This window comes from Heteronotia binoei, chromosome 10 (assembly GCF_032191835.1).
Source record: "Heteronotia binoei isolate CCM8104 ecotype False Entrance Well chromosome 10, APGP_CSIRO_Hbin_v1, whole genome shotgun sequence".
Classification (NCBI taxonomy): Eukaryota; Metazoa; Chordata; class Lepidosauria; order Squamata; family Gekkonidae; genus Heteronotia; species Heteronotia binoei.
Genome location: NC_083232.1, coordinates 21489600 through 21513808, shown reverse-complemented (window position 1 = coordinate 21513808; position 24209 = coordinate 21489600). Strand labels below are relative to the sequence as shown.

General features: G+C 41.2%; 1 protein-coding gene across 1 annotated transcript in view; it reads left to right on the top strand.

Annotated features, from left to right (window-relative positions):
* NCAPG2 (non-SMC condensin II complex subunit G2) overlaps window positions 1-24209 on the top strand; it is a 42251-nt gene that overhangs the window by 2504 nt on the left and 15538 nt on the right. Inside the window, exons 3-15 of the mRNA XM_060248065.1 lie at window positions 485-599; window positions 2101-2261; window positions 3377-3511; window positions 6132-6226; window positions 7780-7849; window positions 9102-9188; window positions 12451-12546; window positions 14587-14712; window positions 15995-16174; window positions 17808-17960; window positions 19799-20021; window positions 21841-21944; window positions 23237-23410. Of these exons, the coding sequence (XP_060104048.1) occupies window positions 485-599; window positions 2101-2261; window positions 3377-3511; window positions 6132-6226; window positions 7780-7849; window positions 9102-9188; window positions 12451-12546; window positions 14587-14712; window positions 15995-16174; window positions 17808-17960; window positions 19799-20021; window positions 21841-21944; window positions 23237-23410 (1719 nt within the window). The remainder of the gene's footprint in view (window positions 1-484; window positions 600-2100; window positions 2262-3376; window positions 3512-6131; window positions 6227-7779; window positions 7850-9101; window positions 9189-12450; window positions 12547-14586; window positions 14713-15994; window positions 16175-17807; window positions 17961-19798; window positions 20022-21840; window positions 21945-23236; window positions 23411-24209) is intronic.

Sequence of the window (24209 nt, the reverse complement as noted above, 5' to 3'; positions counted from 1 at the left end):
TCTTGACAAGTAAGTCACAGAGTGACCTTGGAGCAGTCCTTCTCCTTCAGCCACACCTGCCTCAGAGGGAGGTTATGAGGGGAGCACAGGCTACACAGTAGAGATATGCCACAGGGGCCAACCTACAGTTGGCACTGCTGGGAAAACAGAGCAGATGTGCCGGAAAGCCTCCATTCTTGCTTGGAGGTGGGGCAGAATTTCACACATCCCTTTACTGCTTGCCTGTGATGAATAGCCTTTCCTTGAGTTCTAGCATGAATTGCCAAGATCTGTTTGTGGGTAGAGGTGAAAGATCCTTCCTCATTGTGTTGGCCTCACATAAGGCAGGACCAGATAATTCCCCCCCCCCCCCAAAAAAACATTTTTATTTCCTCCAACTTCTTTGTTAGGGATTATGTTGGAGCAGTTTCTACTTCACAGCCTTGTCAGATGTCAAATATACTTTTTTCCTTTGCAAAATGTTAACTGTCTCTTGAATTTTCAGGAGCGAACCACAGCTATAATCCATGGTGTGACAACAGTAGTTACTTTCTCCATACCTACAGTAGATGAAAATGTAAACTGCAAAGATCTCCTAGAATGTGCCCTGATATTAAATGGTATGTTTCACATATGCAGCATGCTAAAGTAAGATTTAAATATGAATCTTCATTATATTGATAATATTCTAAATAGTTTCTGTAAGAGTTTGTAAAAATTAAAATAGCAAATAGGTCACAGCAGCAAAGTCAGTTTTGGTGACCTGGCCCTTAACTTTCTGCAAACAGAACAAAGCAGGAATCAAATATCACCTTTAAGACCAACCAATTTTTATTATAATTATTATATTATATTTATTATTATATTATATTTTTATTTATGGATATAAATTGGTTGGTCTTAAAGGTGGAACGATTCCTGTTTTGTTCTACTGCTTTAGACCAACACGGCTGCCCACTTGGATCTTTCTGCAAACAATTAGGTGTTTATATAGTGTTTAGCCTACAATTTTGTGAGATGTTATTCTTTGGCAGTGTTTTTCTAAAATCAGATTCTATTTCTCATAACTGCTTATCTTACAGCAGATTTCTCAAACCAGTCAACTAATAATTTACAATGGTGGTCTTCTACCTTTTCAGATCTGGGATCCACCTTTGACCAATAGTGTGGGAGCTATACTATAAACAGTTAACATCACATGACTGGAAAAGAGGGAGCTGTAGCCTAAGTCTCATGGTGTCAAGCCCAGGACAGTGGCCAGCTGACTAGGAATGCTAGGGGCAAGCAACTCAAGCCAGGTACTAGGAGATACACCATAACAAGACAGCATGGTATAGTGGTTAGAGTGTCAGGTTGTGAGACTTGGATTCAGATCTCTTCTGTGAAAGCTCACTGGGCAAGTTTGGTAAAGTCGCTTAGTCTGACCTACCTCACTGGGCTGTTGTGAGGATATGGAAAAACACAAGAAAATAAAAAAGGAGACGTGAGACATGACAATGTTCTGGACAGCTCAAGCTAGCCTAAGCTTAACAGATCTCAGAAGCTAAGCGGAGTCAGTCTAAGTCAGTATTTGGATGAGAAACCACCAAGGTTCTTGGAGGAAGGATGGGATAAAAATGTGCTAAATAAATAAAGAGCTGTGGCACTTTTTTCTGCTTGTGTATGCTAGCAACAAAAAAAGAGGCAACAATGCAGCACTTTTGCCCTTGAAAAATAACATTTTTCCCCTATGAAAACGAGGGTTTTTTTGCTGACAAATCACAGATGACTTATGGCAACCTCTGGTAGGGTTTTCAAGACAAAGACATGCAGAGGTGCTTTGCAATTGCCTGCCTCTGCTTTGCGATGCTGATATTTCTTGGTGGTTTCCCATCCAAATGCTGTCCTAGACTGACTCCGCTTAGCTTCTGAGATCTGATAAGCTTAGGCTAGCTTGAGCTATCCAGAACATTGTTATGTCTCACCTCTCCTTTTTTCTTGACCCCTCTGATACTTAAAAATATCAAAACTAGTTTTTAACAAAAAACAGCTTTGAAAGGGTTTGGGAGACACATTACATTTGAACTACTTCATTGCCAAAGAAATGTATTTACACTTGCCCTTTTGTTCAATTTACTTCAGGGATTCTTTCTGCCTTGCCGGGCTCTGAGAAATCTCTGGCTGGGGCCATCCAGCAGCTTTGTGAATGCTGGTGGCAGAAGGGCCTCGAAGGCAAGGGACAGTTTGGGAGAACCGCTCTCACCCTGGTTCTGAGAAACAGCTTTGAGAGGAAAAGTATTGTGGTACGTTACCTCTTTATCAGGGGTCGTTTTGTAGAAAAATAGGTGGTGGAACTCATTAGCATAACTCATTAGCATATGCCACTCCCCCACCAGCCAAAAGCAACCCAACACAAGAAAGGAGAGCCCTGGGTGAGCAAGCCTGCTTGGGCTGACTAGAGATCCAGTCAACCCAAGCAGGCCTTGCTCACTTGAGCCTCTCCTTGGCCACCCCCTGGATAGTCAAAAGGCCAGCAAGCCACCCACCGCCCAAACTCAAATGAGAAATGGAGAAAGGATGGCACAGGCTTCTCCAGGGGTTAATGAGAGCTTCTGGGGGTATGGCAGAACTCCTGGTGGCTGGCTGGCTGGCTGCTCTACAATCCAGGGATTGTTATGCAGCTGCACCTACTATTCAATGGACAAGGTAGGTGGGGAAGAGGAGGGGGGGGTCATCAGAAAGGTTCAGGAGCTGCTCTCCTGTGAGCTGATGAATTCAAGGTCTGCTCTTTATAAATGTTCATACAAGCATTGTTAAAACTATTCATAATCTAACTGACACTTTGTGAGCCGGGCATTGTTGTCATAATTGTCAGCTGGCTTGGAGCACTTTTGATTTTTCTGAGGATGGAGGCACCAGAATCAGGTGACCTAAAAGTCTGTCAGCAAATTGTTGAGTTGGATGACATGTTGATTAATGTCCCACGCTATACTGCCCAGCATGTAGGCTCAGCTGTTGAGGACCTCAGCAAGAGGCTCTCCAATGTTTGCATCTTGCTGTTAGAGCAGCCAATAAGGCACAGGAATTATTTACAGAAGAAAATTCTGTATGCATTCCGCTAGAGGACTTTATTCATCTGTTAGCCAGACACACATTTATATATCCTCCTACTAAGTTGTTTATACTGTTACTATGCCTGTACACATGACTGCTCATCACCACTCCAGAATAGTAGTATAAATCCAGGGTGTGCTCTATTTACATATATATGGGTTTATATACTTTAGGAACAGAGTATAAATTAATTACTCTGCTGATTGACTGACCATCCATTCTGGCTTCCATGTCCCTCATCTCTTCATCCCCCTTTCCCCCTTTGGAATCCTTATGGAAGTGTAATTGAGTGTTACTCTCCCAGGGTGCAGATATAATCCATCAATGGCAAATTCATCAGGCTTTACTGTGCTTTGATTATGACTCCGAAGAGAGTAATGAAGTGAAGGATTTGTTACTCCGATGCTTTATGAGCATCAGCCATATTAAAAAAGAAGAGGTAAGCATACTTCTTTTTCTGAATGTGCTTTTCATGGTTAACCAAACAAGTGGAGAGTAGAAGTACAGCTGAGATTTCTTGCATGTGATGTTGTTGGGAGTCTGAGGAAGGCAGCACTGCCCACTGGTACCATAATTACTGTTTTGATTCTGGGAGTTTTGCCCTCCTCTAATCCTCACAGTCTGGCCTTTTCTGGGCCTCTTTTTCCTAAACTGTTATTTTGGGACTTATGGCCTTCTAACTCCCATTCTGTTCTACTTTCAACGTAACTGAGCCAAGCACCTTCACCATCTCTGCAAAAGGAAGATGATCAGGGGGCTCAGACATGACATCAGGCTCTATGGTAGTTCTTCCACAGTGATGTGTTGTGTGGGAACAAGGCACCTGGGTTTGGCACTGGGCCCTCAGCATCTCTCCCCTCCTTTGTGGGCTATTCACCCCAGACATTTATCAAAAAGCTGTGGAACACTGAATTTCCAGCATGACATCAGCAATTGTGACTGGAAAACCCTTCCTTTCAATGCAACTGCCTTTTCAGAGGTGCCTTTGGCATAGATAGGATGTAGGGAACCAGTATTTTTCAGCAGATCTAGAAACTGGAGCATTTCCTTTGATTCTAAATTTTAGAGTATGGGGTACCAATAAGTGACCTAAGGTGAAGTCTGTGTGCTGGAGTGAACTACAGCTCATGGAACGTGTTAAAATGATACTTGTCTTAATTGTTAATTTCATTGTGGGTATTCATCACACATATGGAGATGAGGACAGCTCTTGTCTCAACACTCATTGCATAGCTAAGGTTGATGAACATGACGTGGGGGAGAGACTGAGGAAAGCCATTTGATGGTACGTATTGTTTTTGTTGGGCCACCATGACACATGATGACATTCCAGTTCTCTGTCAGAAAGAAGAGGCATATCAGCAGAGCTGTGTTCTTCTCTCACCCATACACTGCAATGCTGACACTTATTTGGAAGCAAGCTCCACTGTTCTCAAAGAGGAGTTTGTTAAAGCAAACATTCATAGAACTGAGCTGTTAATCCCGCTAGTCTAGGAGGACAGTAGCAATGAGTCTACACAGCTAGTAGCATGTTGTTTTAGTGTGTTCTGGCCATCTTCTGTGTGCTTATGAAGCTTTTTGCTTGCTATGACTTTAAGGACTCTGAGTAAAGGTGTCTAGGCAAGACAGCTGAATCTTGCCTACAACTTTCTGGAGCCTAGTCTGGATTTCTAGATGCTCCTTCGGTACATAACTGTAAGAATATTTCTAATAAAGTAAGATTGTTTTCACAGATTGACTTATACTCAATACTCAAGACATACTCAATACTCAAGTATTTTCAAGTAATACAAGTGTTCTAGCAAAATTTAAATTGAAAAAAATTCTATTGTGGAGAAGTGGGGGCAAAAAATAAAGTGCAGTTTGGATATTATTTTCAAACCAAAGTTTTATGTGGAAATTTTTTAGTTTTTAACAGTATCACAATTACATAATAGTTTAATAAAAATTGTTTGCAACAGTTCATAAAAAGCAGAAGGGTGCATTTTATCTTTTTATTTTATTGCATAATAAAAATTGCCCAACATTCATAAAACTAATCTGTACATTGTTAATTATTTCTTTGCCTATCCGCTATGGTCGAGAATGACATCAAGTTACAGCTGCCTTATGGCAATCTGATGGGGTTTTCAAGGGAAGAGACATTCAGAGGTAGTTTTCCATTGCCTGCCTCAACGTCACAGCCCTGGTGTAGCTTGGAGGTCTCCCATCCGCATACTAGTCAGGGCTGACCCTGATTAGCTCCCAAGATCTGTTGAGATTGGGCTAGCCCAGGTTATCCAGGTCAGGACTACCTACTTATGGTAGAATGTAAATTTAAGTAGTAGAGCTACATTCCAAATACAATTAAGCCAATCTTTTCTTGAAAGAGGTCCCCCCCCACCCCAGTATGCCACAATAACCATCTCAGCAGCTGTAAGCAGTACTGAGACTTAGTGTCAGAAGAAGCTACCAATCCTATTAAATACCATTAGATCCAGTGATATGTTACTGCATAACAAATTACTAACCACATCTTGCCAAAATTGGTTAAGCTTTAGACATTCCAAAACAGCTTTTATTTCCTATGGGAGGCCAGGTGTTCCACCCATGTCCAGAATAAAGACATACTTCACTATTGGGACAAGAGCCTCCTTCACTGCCCCCACCCAGTCTTTGAGCTGTTCATGGCCCTGCTAGTGGCTACGAAGCCACGCTGTTCTCTGCCACCAGCTCCAGGACTGTGTTCAAGTTCCTCTAATGCCATTAGCAGTGCAGATCAGCTGGGAAATTGGGAGGGAGGGGTTATATTTGCAGTTTTCCTTACAGAAAATGAAGACATTTATACTTTAAAATTCCATAAATATGCCAAACAGTACACTTTTATATGCTGACTCAAAAATGATGTACTTAATGTTAAATCAGTATAAGAAGTTTAGGTTTCATAGGAAATAAGTATTGCGCATGTGCCACTTTTTCTGTGGCTTCAACATTTTTGGAAGTTTCGCATCTCTAATTATAGTACTTCCAAACTTAAGCAAAGCATATGGCTTCTTATGAAGGAATATTGTCTTTTACAGGGGAGAAGATTTCTGAGTTTTCTCTTCACATGGAATGTAAATTTCATTAAAATGATACATGGGACTGTTAAAAATCAATTGCAGTGGTTTCCTCGGTATGTCTTATTTAATATGTTGTTATACATATTCTGCTCTTGGTACTGTTCTTGGGTGTCTTGTTGTTTGTTGCTTGTGTTCATGCTTTCTTGTTCAGTGTGTATAATCCTGCTCATATCTGCAACACCTACAGCATTTGGATTTAAGGCTGATACAGCTCTAGGCTAATTGCATGCTTTTGTATCTGTTCCATGAAACTATCTACTCCGTCCATTAGGGGATGTTCTCCAATTGTTTTTCTTTATTAAAACACATTTATCCTGCCTTTCTTGCCATAGGCAGTGACCCAAGGTGGCTTATGAAGTCAGATAAAGCTAGGAGCCAGATATTAAAATTGAATATAAAACACCACCAACAGCCCTCTGTTTCTGTTAATAAAATCCTCCACCCGATCTAATGCCTATCAAAGTTCAGCCTGAAAGGAACAGTGCTTGCAAACTTGGGACAAAGCAGGGGACCTCCCGGCAAACCATTCCAGAGCTTCTGCTGCAAAGGAGTGAGCTGGGTAGCAACCAAACAAATGAATTTAAAATAGGGGCTCCAGTAACAGGAAAAACTTGGGTGCTGTACAAGTTCATGTTGGTAGAGGTGATTTTTCAGGTAGGCAGGTGCTACGTCATATAAAACTGTAAAAGTCAATACCAGCACCTTAAATCAGACTCAGAAGCAAATCAATAGCCAGCAAAGCTGTTTCAAGATGGTAATATGCTCCCCCCTTTTAGCTCTCACCAATCAGCCCCAACACGTGAAAGAGCAGTGTCTTTTCAGCCTTGCAATCCGGGTTTTCAGTGCAAGAGTGTGGGCTCTGCTTTGCTAGGCTGAGTGAAAGGACAGCAGAATGACAGATGAGGTTCTGTATAAACAAATACAAAGTGTTGCCTGGGGAGAAAAATCTGACTTTCACATGCATGCTGGGTAGTGCTTATCTTGGCTGTGACTACCCAGGAAAGATCTCTTGGGATGAGAGAGAATGTGCGCTGAACATCTGCTCATTGGATGCAAGTTCACAGCAGATACAAATGAAATTTCGTACTGCAAGACGTGGTGGTGGCCGCTAGTTTGTATGGTTTTAAAAAACAGGCATATCTTTCATCTATGCCATAAGTTTACCAGCGCCTATTAGCCATGGTAACAGACTCTTGGCATATCTCTGAATAGCAAGCTGTATTGACTGCATGTTCAAGGCGCCATGACTCAGTGGGAAGCATTTGGCTTGTGTTCAGAAGGTCCCAAGTTCAGTCCCCACCACCTTCAGTTAAAAGGATCAAGGAGTAGCTGATGTGAAAAAACTCAGCCTGAGACCCTGGAGAGCTGCTGCCAGTCAGGGAAGACAGCAGTGATCTTTGTAGACCAAGGATCTGGCTCAGTAGAATTCAGCTTCATGGCTTCTTTTGAACTGCAAGCTGCCAAAATTTATGTGTGTGTGTTTTATTCTGAGGGAAAGACTGCAAAATGCCTGCAAGCCTTTTCAAACTGTAAAGAAATGTGTATATGTTTATCGTTCTGCGTCTGTTTTTTCCAAATGTAATTGCCTCTTAATCTGCTAACACAGGTCCCTGATGACAAACATTGCAGAAATTTATTTCAGAGCCTGGAAAAAAGCTTCAGGGGAGATATTAGAGGTATATTGTTTTGAACTTGCTACGCTTTCTTTATTTCAAGATTTTTTTGGGGGGGGGTGGCTGTTAAGTTGTTTTTACTCTCAATTATGCATAGGAGAGGCAATCCAGCTGTGCCTATGCTACTGTTAGGTAGCTGTATACTACTTCAGTGTTGCTGAAAGCACCTTTACTAGATGCTTAAACACAAAGAGCAGTTTTGCATCTTGGCTCTGAGAAGTGCGTATAAAGCTAGCAGGCTTTTTGTGGAGCAACAGCTTTCGCGGAGACTGTCATTCATTGCCTTCACCAGGCTATTGACAGCCAGGAACAATTATTGAAACTGTGGTTGGATCCACCCCCAGTATAAAGTGCAGATTGAAGCTACATCAAGCTGCTTCCACAAGTAGCAGAACGGAGGGGGTAACAGGCTGCAATGTTTGCCTTTAGTTCTTCAGGGGTTTTGTCTTCATCGCTCCTCATTACTGCTCCTGTCACTCCTTTCCAATTTATCCTAATTTCCTGGGAAGTCATTAACTTCACTGTTTGGCTAATGCAGAACCTGCTTGTATCTCTTCAATGGCACAGATGTGCAGAAACTTGTCTCAGCTGATACGAGGGGGTAAAGAGCTTGTTCCTGTGTCATCTGATCTCAAGAAGCCTTAGCATCACAGCCTAGGATTAATTTCTTATCCATTTAGCTTTGCTGTCTTGCCCTTTTCCATGATCTCAGGAAAGAGGGGGGGACTACATTTTAAATCCTCACTCTCTGAAATACAAAAATAAAGAGGAGCCATTTATTATCATCTTCCCAATATAATCACTGAACTGTCTCATGTTTCTTTTAATTACCCTGTTTTTCATTTCCTGAAAGCACAGTATGGGCTAACTCTATAAATAGAGAAATATAATAGGAGATGCTTAAAAGAAGGAAAGATGGTATTAGACAAAAACCAAATGATTGAAAATAAAAGTGGAATCTGTTTTTGAACGCATATTGCTTAGCTTAGATTGTAGTTCTATTGCTTCACAGTTGAGTTATAATTTGTGAGGCTTGTTGTTATGGTCAAGACATAACTGGTTAAATTTGCATAGCTAGTTAAATTTGCATAATTATGCATATTAATAAAACAGCAATTTTGAGGGGGAAAGTGTTGGTGGTTGCTTTTGCACATGCTTGCATCATGCACAGTTTGTGCAACAGCTGTAAATGGCCACCATATGAGACAGGCAAATATAAACCTTTGTGTGTTCTGTATCTTGGTTTTTGTTTCAGGTGATTGAACATGATTGTATTCAGGATTTCATGCATCATGCAATTCATCTTCCCAGAAATTCCCCACTGCATCCTAAAACAAGAGAGGTGGGTTGACCATCTAAAGCAAAGGTTTTAGTTTTTCCAGCTTTAGGAAATCTTTCCACAAGGACTTGTTTGCAGAGAAATTCCTGCATGTGGAACCTTTGTGTGATGCAAAGGATTCTACAACATACTTGATTCACTGTGCAGCTTGGCATGCTTCCTATGCTCCACCACAGCTATGAATATAAGGGTACATTGTTGATTATAAGCAAACTGTCTTTCAGAGAATCAGAACAATCTGAACACTAGAACAATCTGAAAACCAGTGACTGACAGTAATGTAATAATATATTGAGAGTGTCTCTTTTTTTGTACTGCTTAAATGTTCCTTGCATGTCACAAGCATGTGACTGCTTTAGTATTAATAGTTACATGATATCTGTTCCACTGCTGCAGCCACTGTGTTGTACTGAATGGAATGTCAAGCTTGAGACCAAAGTTCTGCTCAGTAAGGAAGCCCACTGGGCATCCTTGGGGTAGCCTGAGATACAATGACTGGCCCATCTCACAGTGTTGTTGGGAGGATCAAATGGGACAATCTCAGGTATGTCAACCTGCAACCCTTGATTAATGGTAACTAGAACTTGTAAATTTGAATGTACTGAAAAGTGGGCGCTTCCAAATCTAAATCTCAGCCATTGTGAAAATATTGAGTAATGTTAGGGCTTGAATGCCATGGTTGGGGGTCTAAAGACCTTCTGACACATCAGATGGCATGCCCAGTGGGATTTTTGTCTGTTTTCCTTTCCTCTTTGAAGCAAAGATACCTTGGTTTCAAAAAAGGTTTATCATCGTAATAGGAAGAAACCGCATATCCTAGTTATATAAAACTAGTTGTGTGTTTGACTCTCAAATAGTCGGTGAAGATGTGATAATGAGTGCGTGATTGATGAGGTGGTACAGTACCACTGGTATAAAATACATGTTCTTCATGAGCTCTGTGCAGTCCCACATATGGTTTCTGTGCCAATGCAGAAGCAGCTCCAATCTGCACTAGAGCTAGAAAGACACAAGTAGAGGCTGTTGCCCACATAGCAGTTTTTGTCTATGAAGATCCCATGATCTCAAACAAATCCCTTGGCCTCCATCAGAAAAGCTGGTTAGATCCATCCCCTAGAAACTGTATTGTTGGTTGTGAGGGGCAACAAATGAAAGAGGCTGCCAGGGCTGAAAGAGTTCAGTCCATGGTTGGTAGAATTCTTGGTCATCATAGTGTCCAGAAGGCCTGGATGAACTGCAGCATACAGGTTGGAGGTAGATTGTTCTCTCAGTAGATACAGAGTCCTAGGGAATTGAGTATGGCTCAGGTAATATATATTTTGAATTGGAATTGGTGTTTAGAGTACAATGATCAAGTCTTCCATGTATGGAAATATTGCTGATGCAGCTCTATATATATTGGAGAAATTTATAGATCAGCTGCCAATTACAAAGGAAGAATGCCGTACCAGAGGTAGTGTGGTGCTATATTGAAGCAGAGGTATTTTCTAAGCTTTGGCCTTAGAGTAGTATGAAAATATGTTTACTGCAGATCTGTGGACGGAAATCAAGTGGCTGTATTGACCAGGATGGGTGGCTGTGTTAGTCTGTCTGTAGTAGCAGAAAAAAAAATAAGAGTTCAGTAGCACCTAAAATACTAACAAAATTTGTGGTAGGGGATGAGCTTTTGTGAGTAGCAGTGGGCACAAGCCAACTGATGAACTAAAGTTAATGAATTTTGGCTGGTTTGTAGCTCAAGAAATGATGGTCACGAATTGAAGAACGTCCATGGATTTTGATGCTGTTTGTGAAGAGTAGAAAGCAGGGACTCTTTAAACCAAACAGCTGAGTGGTGATTCCACTGCTCAGTTGTCTGGAAACCCATGATTTCTGCTCCTCACAATAAACCATGTGGAGCAGAAAGCAGGGGTTTAAATTTTAAATGGCTCACAAACCAATACTAACTGGGTTGGTTTACAAACCAACCTCCTGGTTCATAGAGTTCAAGGTTCGGTTCATGGTTCAAATATGAACCAAACTGCAAAAATGTAGTTCGTGCCCATCCCTATTTGTGAAGCACTGCTCACTTCTTCAGATTCCACTTCACTTTTGAAGAAGTGAGCAGTGACTCACGAAAGCTCATATCTTGCTACAAATTTTGCTGGTCTTTAAGGTGCTACTGGATTTTTGCCTGTATTGAGAAATGGAAGAATATTGGGCATGGAAGCAACTCAAACTTCTCTGTGGCGTATTTGTTGATCCCCGTAGGCTGAACTCTGGCAAAGTGTTGTTTTGGTCCTGTGGCGTCCTTGGAGTATAAGCCTGTGCTGTATTTGAAACTGGTACTAGCTGCCTTTTTTGAGGGAAAGAGACTTTCCTGAAGAATGAGGTTTAAAATAAAATTATTTAATTATGTAAAAAAGAAAGGGGGCGGGGAGAATGAGGTTTAACAGGATGTTTGGAGAACTAGCATTGAACTCAGTAGTCTAGTCCCTGTGAATGATTTTTAGGATCCAAGAGTCTGTTATGATGGATTTCCAAAGTAATAGGAATAGCTCTGTTTTGAGCAGGATGTTGCTTGCTGCTTCCATCCGCCCTTATGCAGAGGCAAATGCTGCCTCAGGGGAGGAGATTTGAGCACCAACTAGAGGCTACAGCTGTAAAATATTCTGCAGCACAGAGCCTGTATATGTAACTGTACGGAGGACCAGAGAACTTTAATTGCAATTAATCACTTTGTTTTTGTTTTTGTTTTTTTAATGTCCAAAAACTTTTTTATTAAATTTAGTAAACATACAAATAAAGCAATCAATGACTGTATCTGCAATCATTCTTTGTGTATAAGCATAGCATACCAGCAGAAAACAGAATATGTAGATACATTGAATATACTTTATGAGCATAAATGTGGTATAGTTGTTAAGAGTGGTGGACTCTAATCTGGAGAACAGGGTTTAATTCGCCATTGCTCCTCCACATGAAACCTGCTAAGTGACCTTGGGCCAGTCACAGTTCTCTCAGAATTCTCTCTCAGCCCCACCTATCTCACAAGATGCCTCTTGGTGGGAAGAGGAAGGGAGATGTGGTTGTAAGCCACTGTGAGACTCCTTAAGTTAGAGAAAAGAGGGATGTAAAAACCAGCTCTTCATCTTCTAAAGCTAACTTAGGAATTCTCATTTTGCAACAAGTAATAACTGGATGAAATTAGCCATGTGTGTGCATTTTTGTTTTTTAACAGTTAGTTAATGACCTCTTGTAACATTTGCATTGATTCTTATTTTGTCAGTTGCTGAGCTATTTCCACAAACAAAATAAGTGTCGCCAGGGAGTTGAGGAGGTACTTTATAGACTTTATCAACCTATTCTCTGGAGAGCACTGAAGGTAATTCACATGCTTTCTTTTAAACATCCAGGTTATTTTCAAAAGTTACACTAATGTTGGTAGTAATAAATATTTTGTGGCATCTTTGAAGATAAGCACGTTTTTAAACAGGGGTCCCCAATTGTACCGAGCCTGCAGACACCTGCAATTTTGAGTGCAGCCACTGGGTGCTGCCACAAAATTCTGGGAGGTTTCAAATTTAATGACAGCCAGTTAGATTTTTCTGGGTGTTGATAAAGGTGCTGTTATCCCCAGCATCTGGAGTTTGGAGGGTGTACTGCTATTCTAACTAGGATCTACTGGTATGAACTTAACTAACCCAGTCACTGGCATGAACTTAACTAACCCTGTCTAGCATCCATTCATCTTCCATCATCTTATCTGTTTTTAAAAAGCCATTGGAGCTAGTGACCAGTACTGCCACTTGGGGTAATGAATTCTGCATTAAGGAACTCTGGTTAGCGAAGCATCACCTTGTCAATCCTGAGTCTAGTGCTATTCTGCTTCATAGGTTAAACTAGAGAAGAAATTCCACCCTTATTATGTTCTTTGAGGAAAGGAAGGAAAGGAAAGGTCCCCTGTGCAAGTACCAGTCATTTCCAACTCTGGGGTGACGTTGCTTTCACAATGTTTTCACGGCAGACTTTTTACGGGGTGGTTTGCCATTGCCTTCCCCAGTCATCTACACTTTCCCCCCAAGCAAGCTGGGTACTCATTTTACCGACCTCAGGATGGAAGGCTGAGTCAACCTCGAGCTGGCTACCTGAAAACCCAGCTTCCGCCAAGGATCGAACTCAGGTCGTGAGCAGAGCTTAGGACTGCAGTACTGCAGCTTTAACGCTCTGTGCCACAGGGCTCTTATGTTCTTTAGCAAAGTTTTAAAGCCTAAATAGTTAAGGAAAAGGATTCCTAAAGAATAGCTTCCTCAAATGTTAATCTGTCCACAGACTGGGGTCATTTCGTGAGGTGGTGGGCTGTATGTTACCATAATCAGAGGTGCATCTGGGTTTTTGGGGTTTTTTAGTGGCGTTGAAACTGGGAAGTTATTTTTCCAGGAAATAAAAGGTTTATAAAGTGGTGGCAGATTACTCAGTCTCTGTCAGACTTTGGGTGTTTACCAACTTTTGATCCTTTTTTAAAAAGAGTATGTAGGAGTTTGCCCTGACCTGGATGGCCCAGGCAAGCCTGATCTCATCAAATCTCAAAAGCTAACCAGGATCAGCCCTGGCTAGTGCTTGAAAACAAGACTACCAAGGAAGTCAAGTGTTTTGTTATTTAGAGGCTGGCGATGGTGAACCAGCTCTGAACATCTCCTTGAAAATCATACAGGGTCTCCATAAGTGAGCTTTGATGGCAAAAAAGAGAGAGAGAGAGAAAGCTTCCATATTGTCATGATAGGAGGAATTAGCTATTTGCGTGCTTGTTCCAGATTATTGCATGCATAACAACTATGCCAAAAGCCTGCTAATTTAACAGAAGCTAGTTCATCTATCTGTGCTCCCTTTTCACACAGCAGCAGGCAGTTTAGCAGGAAGAGGAATCTAATGTTTTCACAAGGTTTGAAACTAAAGTATTGCTTTCATAATCAACCTGCAGCAGAGAACAGATGAAGCTTTTTTTGTTATATTAGCTGCTTTGCAGGGTTCTGAGCTTCTTGAAAGTTATATCTTCACCACCAGAGAAGCAACAAAGAAAAACAGCAGCTTGAATCATAGAAGCAGAGCAGGGAAAATTAAAACAGTAAGCTATAGGCCAAAGAGGGAGAGAGAAATAATAAAAGACAGCAGAAAATCTAAGAAAACAAGTTTTCACCTGCCACCCAAGCTTGGTGTCAAGGTATGCACTTTGTGGAGGGGATGCTAGAGCAAAGCCATCCTTGCAGGGAAGGTGTCTCTGATCATCACCCACCTTTGACTCCAAAGATAAGAACATATGCTTTATAGCACACAAATATGATTAGTAATGTGCAAAAAAAGGGTTTTTTCCTACAATAATCAACTAATCCGACTACTTCTCCCTCACCCGCCCCTTTTGTAACAGGCCAGAAACTCTGAAGTACGATCGAATGCAGCATTGTTATTTGTCGATGCTTTTCCTATTTTGGATTCACATTTTACCAAAGAAGATACTGATAATGAAATTCAAAGGCAGTTTGATGAACTCTTTGTAAGTTCTTTGTGTCTGATCTACCTACTATGTGTGTGTGGGAGGGAGGTATTTGTGAAGTTCCTGCATTGTGTAGGGGGTTGGACTGGATGACCTGGGATGTCCCTTTCAACTCTATGATTCTGAGACCAGTTTTTTCCAGGTATGGTATCACAATAAGAGGAGTTCATCTTAAATTTTTATATAAATTACAGATATGTCCAGCTAATTATTTGTGTGTGTGTATATATAACAGTTTTAGGGGGATAATCTTACTTTCAGGGTTGTGTTCCTTTTGAGTAAATACAGGTACCACACAAAGTCATGCTAGTGAGTGAAGGGTAAATGGAACATGAATGAAGGCATATCATCAGTGTCATTTCAACACACTGCAGTAAATTAAATAAAGCATCTTTTATTTTAATATATTATGATTTTCTGTATTTATAATTCAATAATGTAGTTGATGCATTTTTAAAATAGAATGAGGTAAGCACTCATACTGCACGAGAATCAGGCCATGCCTAATTCCGCCGCAAGTGTGGTAAATTCTATTGTTGTGGTAACGAAGCACCACTTACTTAGGGAAGAGCACCACTGATGTTTCGCTGGATACATGCCACTGAATATTGATTCTCTCTCCTCCCTGATATTAAACTGTAACTTTATAAGCACAGAACATAAATTTATAATGTAGGGTGATGAACGGTTGTACTGGTGATGAAATCCTAGATAAATGCTGAAGCTCATATTCTAGGCCTGGAGGAATTAGCCAATAATTTTGAAAATATTTAGCGCACAACCCCTCTGTAGAAATGAGTGTGAGGTGTCCAAAAACACAGCAGGGAGTCCCTGTGCAGTTCCAGTTCATTTCAGCTGACACATAATAGTGCAATCCTATATAGAGTTACTCTTTACTGATCCCATTGATTTTACTGGTGTTAGGACACATTAACTCAGTATAGGACTGCATTGTTAAACTAACTAATGAAATTTCAATGGAATAACTACAGAAGATTGATTTAGGTGGCCGTCTTGGTCTGAAGCAGTAGAACAAAGTTTAAGTCCAGTGGCACATTTAAAACCAACGAAGTTCAATTATGGGTACAAGCTTTCCTGTGCATGTGCACTGCTTCATGAAAGCTTATACCCAGAATTAAAGTTTGTTGGTCTTAAAGGTGCTACTAAACTTCATTCTGTGAAAGATTATACGTTACTTTGTTTGTGAGTGACATGTAAGAACAGTGTGTCTGCTGCAATATGTAAGCGCATGATATGTTGTTCATGGCTATTCTTTCTGTAGGCTCTCCTGGAAGATCCTCACCCTCTGGTCCGCTCTACAGGGGTGCTTGGTGTTAGTAAGATAGCATTCAAATACTGGGAGTTGATTCCTGCCACGGTGCTTGCTGACCTCTTAAAAAAACTAATCGAAGACCTTGCTTTTGATACAACTTCAGCTGACGTTCGCTGCTCTGTTTTTAAAGTAAGGTTCATTTAATCATGCAAGACTCTCTGTTGTGCTTAATTTCTCATTGATTTGAGGGTATATTAATTACATTTCACGTCAGTTCATTCTGGAACTGCTGTTCCTGAATGTAACAGGCAAACAGGGACCTGTGAAGATTGACAGGGGACCCAGAGCAGAGTTGTACATTCCTTTTGCGCAACACAGAAACGCACACTGCACAGGCAAAATACACATTACCTTGTGCTCATCCCTTCTCTTCACGTGTCAGGGCAGGGGCAGCTATGTTGAGGCTGAGGCCGCTTGCTTTGGGGACTGTGATCTCCTTGAACACATGGGAGGGAGGGGCTGTGGCTCAGTGGTAGGACACTGTTTTGCATGAAGAAGGTCCCAAGTTTAATCCTAGCATCTCCAATTCCAGGATCCTGTGTAGCAGGTACTGGAAAAGACCTTTCTGTGCCCGAGAACTTAGAGAGCTGCTGCATGTCAGAACAGATTGTTGATGGACCAAGGACTCTGGCTCTGAATAAGGCAGAGTTCCTCATTCTCTGTGGGTTTGGGGCTGGGCTGACAGAAGCCAGTTGGGTGGAGGCCAACGGGGAGGGGGTGGGGAGGCAGTAATTAGCTGAGTGTGCTGTATATATTGCTGTCTTCCTTAGATCAGGCCACTGGCACATTGTATAATCCTTAATTTTTGTTGGCATCCTACAGCCACCATCTATTTTTTAAAGTCTTTAAAAGTCCTGTGTATCTTTAAGAGGGGAGAGGAATCTGGAGTTTTCATTAGGGTTGTCAATTGGCCTGTAGAAAAACATCCTGCTCCTTTAGCAGGGCTTAATGTGTAGAAAGGTTTTATGCCTACAGGTGAATAACATCACCTGGTAAACAATACTCCCTCTAAGCTATGGAGTCTTGTGAGCAAAAATTCTACTTAGTGAGTTACTAGCATTAAACTTGTGAGCTACTGCAGAAATTAACTTGGTCTGGGGCCATTTTTCTAGAGTTAAGACAAAAATGTGTGAGCTGAGGGTGAAAAAACTGTGAACTAGCTAACACTAACTCAGCTTAGAGGAAACCCTACTGGTAAATAGTATCCCATTAAGCCTCGGTTAAAGGTGCAGGATGTTTTTTCTACAGGCCAGTTGGCAGCCCTCATTTTTTGTGTATATAATTTGACTGCAAAGGTCAAACAAGTACCGCTGTGCTGTTTTGCAGCTGTGGGCTGGTGGTCCCTCTGTGATTATATCTGGTAAAAATGACAAAGCTAACGATAAAGTTATATCCAGAACAGAAACGGTGGTTGATCTAATAATCCCTGAAATTTGAAATGGAAACACCAGGAGGTGCATTGAACTTTTTAAAAACTTGCGCTCCATGCCTTTCCAAATATTCCTTTCTGTCTCTGTTCCAATTCAGCTTTACTTTTTCATAAAAGGAATATTAAATGGAGAATTTTCTAAGCGTGACATATGCCGCTTTGCATTAAACGCCACGTTTTAGTCAAATGTATTGCTTTGCTTTTTTCCCCCTGTCGTTCTCCAAAGCCAGTTCTCTAAGCTGCATGTGCTTAGCAATTAGAATCGTTTCCGTTCTGTATTCCCTGTTTTCTGGTGATAACCTTTTTACTGGTGGTTTCTTTTCTCTATTGTAGTGCTTGCCGATAATTTTGGACAACGTCCTAAGCCACCCGTTATTGGAACAGCTCCTGCCAGCCCTGAAATACAATCTCCATGACAATTCTGAGAAAGTTAGAGTGGCTTTTGTTGATATGTTGCTGAAAATTAAGTCTGTCAGGGCTGCAAAGGTAGGATAAATTAGGTTTGCTGGGCTGCCCAGAACAAGACAATTTATCCTGCAAAATGTGCATTCATCAATACTTCAACAATCCTAAGAGGGAAAGGAGGCGCAAGGAACGCATTAGACGTTTTGCTCCCACCTCTTGTTGCTGCATTTTAAACTGAGCATTGCCTATAGAAAATGGATGCATGTTTTCCTCAGGTTTTCTAATAATTATCTTAATTGTAGCCTTCTTATTAAGGAACAACTGAGAGGTGGTATTTAATGATCTCCGGATGGCTTTTAAAAATCATGTGGCCTCGTTCTGAATCAAGTCACAAACGGCTGGTGTTTTTGTTGCTGCAAAAAAAATTAAATAAATAAACTGCCTCTAAGTGGAAAAGATTTGAGCCCCTGGCTGTGCATGATTGGGGATCAAGAATGCTGCCGAATTGGTTAGGAAGGTGGGGAAGCAAGAGAAACAGCAGCGTTCCAGCAAACATTAGGGGGAAACAGTGCTATTTATTACTTAGGACGGCAAATCAGATGGGATGGTGTAGCGTTATAGGGACAGTTTCTCCATGTCCCGTTCTTATCCCCACCTGTCCTCCAGAGAGCTCAAGGTTCTTTCCTGCTCCTTTGAACTGTGCTCTGTGAGAGAGGTTCAGGTGTGAGAGAGTGAGGGGCCCAAGGATACCCAGCTGGCTTCATGGTGGGGCAGGGGTTTGAAACCAGCTCTCCCCAGTCTATTGCTCATTCTGACCCCTGCAACACATTGACAGCAGAGTTTGTGTGAACTATGGAGTGTTCTGCATATTAGCTTGATAGCTTCTTTGTTACAAAGGCAATGCAAATGTGTGTGTGTGTGTGGGACTCTTAGAAAACTATTTCTAGAAGCGTGTTTGGATTTTCACCTCTTGTTGAATTTTTAAGTGGTCTCTGTTATTATTGCATGTTTGCCTGTGATATGTTCCAAAAAAGGGAGGGTTTTTGTTTTTAGAAACCATGCAGAGTATCTGTTTATATTTTTGGCTTGAAAAAAGGGGTGATTGCTTTTTCAGGGATCATGCTGCCTTGGCTAGGTATGTTGATAGGATGCTTGAAAGACAGGGGATGGGGTTCTCCCTTTTTTTTTTTTTAAGAACTACTAACTTGGGAGCTGATTTGAATGTTAGCTCCTCTCACTTTGCTTCTCTGTTGGGGTGAGATGGGGAGTGGGCCTTAGGCTTCCATTCTTTCTTCCTGTTCCTCTCTGCATGTAGAACTAAAGGCCCAAGCAGAGAGACTGGCTGTTATCAGAAGGCAGAAGCTCTTGACCCAGAAGGTTGAATCCTACCCAGTTTTAAGGGAGAACCCTTTGTTACATAAATGTGGGATCCTTGTTTTGCTCTTTCACCTTTGTGTGGTAAGAGGGGTGGTGAGGCCCTCTCCTAGTCTTGCTGCTACGTTTAGCTGGTCATGGTGTGATGGAGAGAAACGTCTAAGCAGAACTCTCAGGACTTGGCTATTGTACAGGAATGGAAGTTCAGAAGACTAGACTTTGTATTCTCAAACTGGTGTGATAAGCCCCAAGTAAGAACATGCAGTTGTCAGAGCAAGAGTCTGTTCTCCTTGCTACGTATTTTATATCAAAGGTGTGCTGGCCACTGGAAGGAGGGCAGGCAGTGGAAGCAACTGACTGATATAAAAGTATGAAAGGCGAAGCTAAGGAGGAGTTTACAGAAGTTGGTTTTGAACAGAGATTTCAGAGAGAGCAGTGTGAGAACTGGCCAAAAGAAATAAGCTCGCAGCTAGTACGTCAACAGGGGAAAGCAAAGATAGCTATAGAATGTAGTCATGATAACTTGTTTTTATTCTATTCATCAGTTTTGGAAGATCTGTCCTATAGAGCATCTCTTGACTCGCCTTGAGATTGATTCACGGCCAGTATCAAGACGTCTAGTAAATCTTCTGTTCAGTTCTTTTTTGCCTGTTGATCAACCCGAAGAGGTATGGTGTGAGCGTTGTGTCACTCTAATCCAAATGAATCCAGCAGCGGCGAGAAAGTTCTATCAGTACGCTTACGAATACACTAGCCCAGCCAACATAGGTAAAGTTCTGAAACAATCTGCTTGTTTTTATTAACCTTTTCTTTTGCATTGTTTAATTATATTGTTACTCTGCAACTGACAAAGTTCCTAAAAACTGTCCGTGATAAGTTCTTCCCAGTAAAATCAGTGGAGGGAACTTGCTGTGGGCTACCTCCAGCAATTCTTTTCTTCATTCTTGCGCACGATGTGCCAAAGATCTCAAAGGCCACTGCATTCACCACATAGAACTGTATCCTTTCTGTTTTCTGAAGCTGTTTTAGTTCACAGCCGTGACAGCTATAAAGCCTTGCCATGTGTGTACTTCCAGGACTCCTGGTTTGGTGCTGTAGTATACAGGCAGGATGTTAGGGGTATCTAAGCAGATACCTCTTTCCCTTGGGACAACATTGGGGTGAGCATTGGTGAAGTGTGTGCAGTTCTGCAATGACTAGACAGTTCTGCGTAAATAGACGCTTCCGAGATTTTCTAAAGGATTGAACGCAGAGCCATTTTGCACCAGAGAGGTAAAAATAGCATGTTCTATGCTGGACTTTATACATTAATTTCAGGTGTTCCTTGAGCCATGGAATCTTTGCGGTGTTGGACCATCTTGGAAAAGTTTCTGTATCTGCACTTGGAGAGTCTGCTTCCGGTTTAAATATGTTTAAGAATAAAGGATATTGTAAGATCTAGTACTCAGGTCTGTCAGCCTGCTCACTTCTAATTTTGATGAGTTCTGTATACACCAGGGGTGTCAAACATATGGCCCAGGGGCCGAATCAGGCCCCTGGAGGGTTCCTATCAGGCTCCTAAGCAACTGGCTGTTGTCTGCTTCCTTCTCCCTCTCTCTGGCTTCCTTCTGCATTACAGAAGCCTTGCTCAATTGCACAGGAGCTACAGAGTAAATTTTTATTTTCTATTTTCTCCATTGGCTGAGGCTTCTCCCTTGGGAAGAAAGGGAGGGAAGAATAGCTTGCTTTGCCAGGCTCTCTCAACCGCACAGCAGAGCTACTGAGCCAAGCCTCTCTTCCTTCTCTTGGCTGAGAAGAAGCCTCTCTTCTCTTCTTCCCAGTCCCCTGGGAAAAGAAGGAAAACTTTGCCAGTTTCCTGGATCACATGGGAGAGATACAATTAAGCATCTTTAAGACCAGCAAGTGCTAATGTTTTATTTTAAGTTTTTAACAAATCTTTGTGTTTGTGTCCTTTATAAGGTTTATCTCTCTGCTACTTGGCATTACATTTTATGACACACATGGCCCAACCAGACAAGGTCACATTTGTGTCAGATCCGGCCCTTGTAACAAATGAGTTCAACACCCCTGCTATAGAGTAAATAGCAAAAAACTGTTAGCTAACTTTATAGCAAATGCCTATACAATTAGTAATGCCTTCTGGAGAATTCTGTGCCAATAGGAAGAAGGGAGAGATGTTACCTTATGGGCCTGGGTTCGAGGTCTGCAAAACTCATATATAAATGATAGTACCTGTTATTTTTTTAAAATGGCCATTGAGTAATACAGGGTTTTAATGGTGGCTACATCTGCATAATTTCTTTTTAAAATTGTAATTAGTATGTAGATCATTATTCTACGAACTTGCTTAAGGCAACTTAGAATAATTTAAAATCACAAAACACGGAATATAATAACTTCTAGGCAGCATATTTTGCTTTATTTTTCTCTTGTTATTTAATTAAAGATGTTAATGTTTTATTTGAAATAATTTTTCTGTTTATCTGAAAGTATTGTAATTCATATAATCTTATTATAAATTGATAGCTCTGTTATGCATTGCTTAAATTATTGAAGTAATCTGTTGTACTTATACCCTTAATTTTAGCAAAGCTGATGCTTACCATTCAGAGCTGTGTGAATGCCTGCATCCAGGAAAGATTAAAGGCATGTGACAGTGAGGATGAAGACAGTGAAAAAGAGAACACAAGTGTAAGAATTTAACAGTTCACTCTTCAATACAAAAGCATTGATTTGTCCTGAGGAGTCAATTTAGGACTTTTTCCTTTTCTCTTTGGAAGAAATTAGAGATTAGTTCACTTCTCAGTTTCTTCAAAATGTTTTTGAGTTATTTTTGTTTCCCCTCCATTTCTAACTCTTGATAAATTACAGTTGTTAGAAGCCCACTCCTTTTCAGATAATCTAAACATCAAGGTTACATCATTTTAGCAGATTTTGTTGAAATTTTGCAGTCATTTGAAATGTATTTGCAGCCAGATCTTTTTAAAAATCTGTCTCTGGGATCAGGGCCATACCCCTCTGAAAATATGCAGATAGTTACATTTCTTGTAAAACATGTTTTTGTTTTTATTGCTGTAAAATGAGATGTTCTCTATGTACAGCAGTCATTAAGACCTCGTTTTGGATATTTAGCTTGGGTAGGAATAAATATTGCATATATTTCTGCATACCCACCTACAAATGTTCTTATTTTTCATAGATTCAGTTTCTAGAAATTCTACATCTCTAGTGTGGTCATCCAGCCCTGAGGCAGGCACTATACAAGGGGAGGCCAAACTGTGGTTTGGGAGCCACGTGTGGCACTTTCACACATATTGTGTGGCTCTTGAAGCCCCCACCACCCCATCAGCCAGTTTAGAGAAAGCAGTCATCTCTTTAAATCATTTCTCCAAGCCAAGCCAACCAATGGTTTGGAGAATGCATTTAAAGTTAAAGTTGCTTTCTTTCTACCTGTCTCCCATCTATTTCCCTCCCTCCCTCCCTTCCTTCAACATCTGACATTCATGTCTTGTGGCTCTCAAATATCTAATGTTTATTCTATGTGGCCCTTACTCAGGGCCTAGAGCCACTCCTACATTATACCTTGTGTAGCATTTCTGCTGCTGGCAATGTCTGAGGTGGCCCTAGGTATATGTTTAGTTATATATTTAGTATATTTGGCCTAGATGTCTTCCAATTGGAGCTCAATTAGTTAAAGAGTAAATGTATCGTCTTCTATAGCTATTTGGAAGACTCGTTCCTAGATGCCAGCTTGCGTTCTCTTTCATTCCTCTGCCAGCATCCACTTCTATTGCTATCTATACACCTCTTTTTCCACTGACCTCTCTTTTGCCACGTCATTCTCTTTCTGGAAATTAAATTTACATCTTTTGTATTAAATTGTGCAGATTTTCAGAATGTTTCCTTCTGCTTCTTTTAAGTCTAATCTGAGATACATTGTTCAAGGCAAACTGCATGCTAATCCTCAAATATTTACATTTCAGATGCCAAATAATGTGCTGTCCGTCAATGACATACCTTCCATGGGAGGCTTACTCGAGGTGGTTGTAATTCTCTGGAGGAGCATTCATAAAGCACTCGATCGCAATGAAGGAGCTAAAAGTCATATAGTCAGGAAATTTGCTTCTGTGCTTGGAGAATATTTTAAAACATTTAAGGTAAATCCTTTAAGCTTCAGCTATACATGTATACTGTAACATTTCTTTAGTAAGCTTTGTTCTGTGTTCTAGGCAGGGCTTCCCGCCCTCCTGCTTGTTTTCTTTTTTAAGCAGGAACGCAGTTCCAGCTAGCTTGGCATCAGGGGTGTGTGGCCTAATATGCAAATGAGTTTCTGCTGGGCCTTTTCTTTAAAAAGCCCTTTGCTCAACAATGGTGATGTCAGGGGGTGTGGCCTAATATGAAAATGAGTTCCTGCTGGGCTTTTTCTACAAAAACCCTGGTTCTAGGTCTTCCATAAATAGGGATGGGTTTGGTAGTAGAAAGTGCCATCAAGTCACAACTGACTCTCATGGAGTTTTTGAGGCAAGAGATGCTCAGAGGTTGTTTTTCATTGCTTGCCTCTGTATAGTGGCCCTGCACTTACTTGGTGGTCTCCCATCCAAGTACTAACCAGGGCTGACCCTGCTTAGCTTCTGAGATCTGACAAGATCGGGCTAGCCTGGGCCATCCAGGTTAGGGTAGGCATGGGTTTAGGGCCAAGGAAAGGAATGAACAGAGTATGAAATGAGAAATTTGAGATGGGTTTTTTTTGGGGGGGGGTAAGGCAGTAAGCAAAAATGACATCTCCTTGAAGCGCAGGAATGTTGCCTCAGATCACTTATATTATTATTGCATAGCTGCGAACCAGCAGTAGACCCCATTCAGGTGGGCCTCCAGAATATCGTAGTTTGCCTTCTGTCAGATGTGGAAAGTACAGTTTGAAGTGGGTCTCAGCTCTGATCATTAGACCTTGCAGGA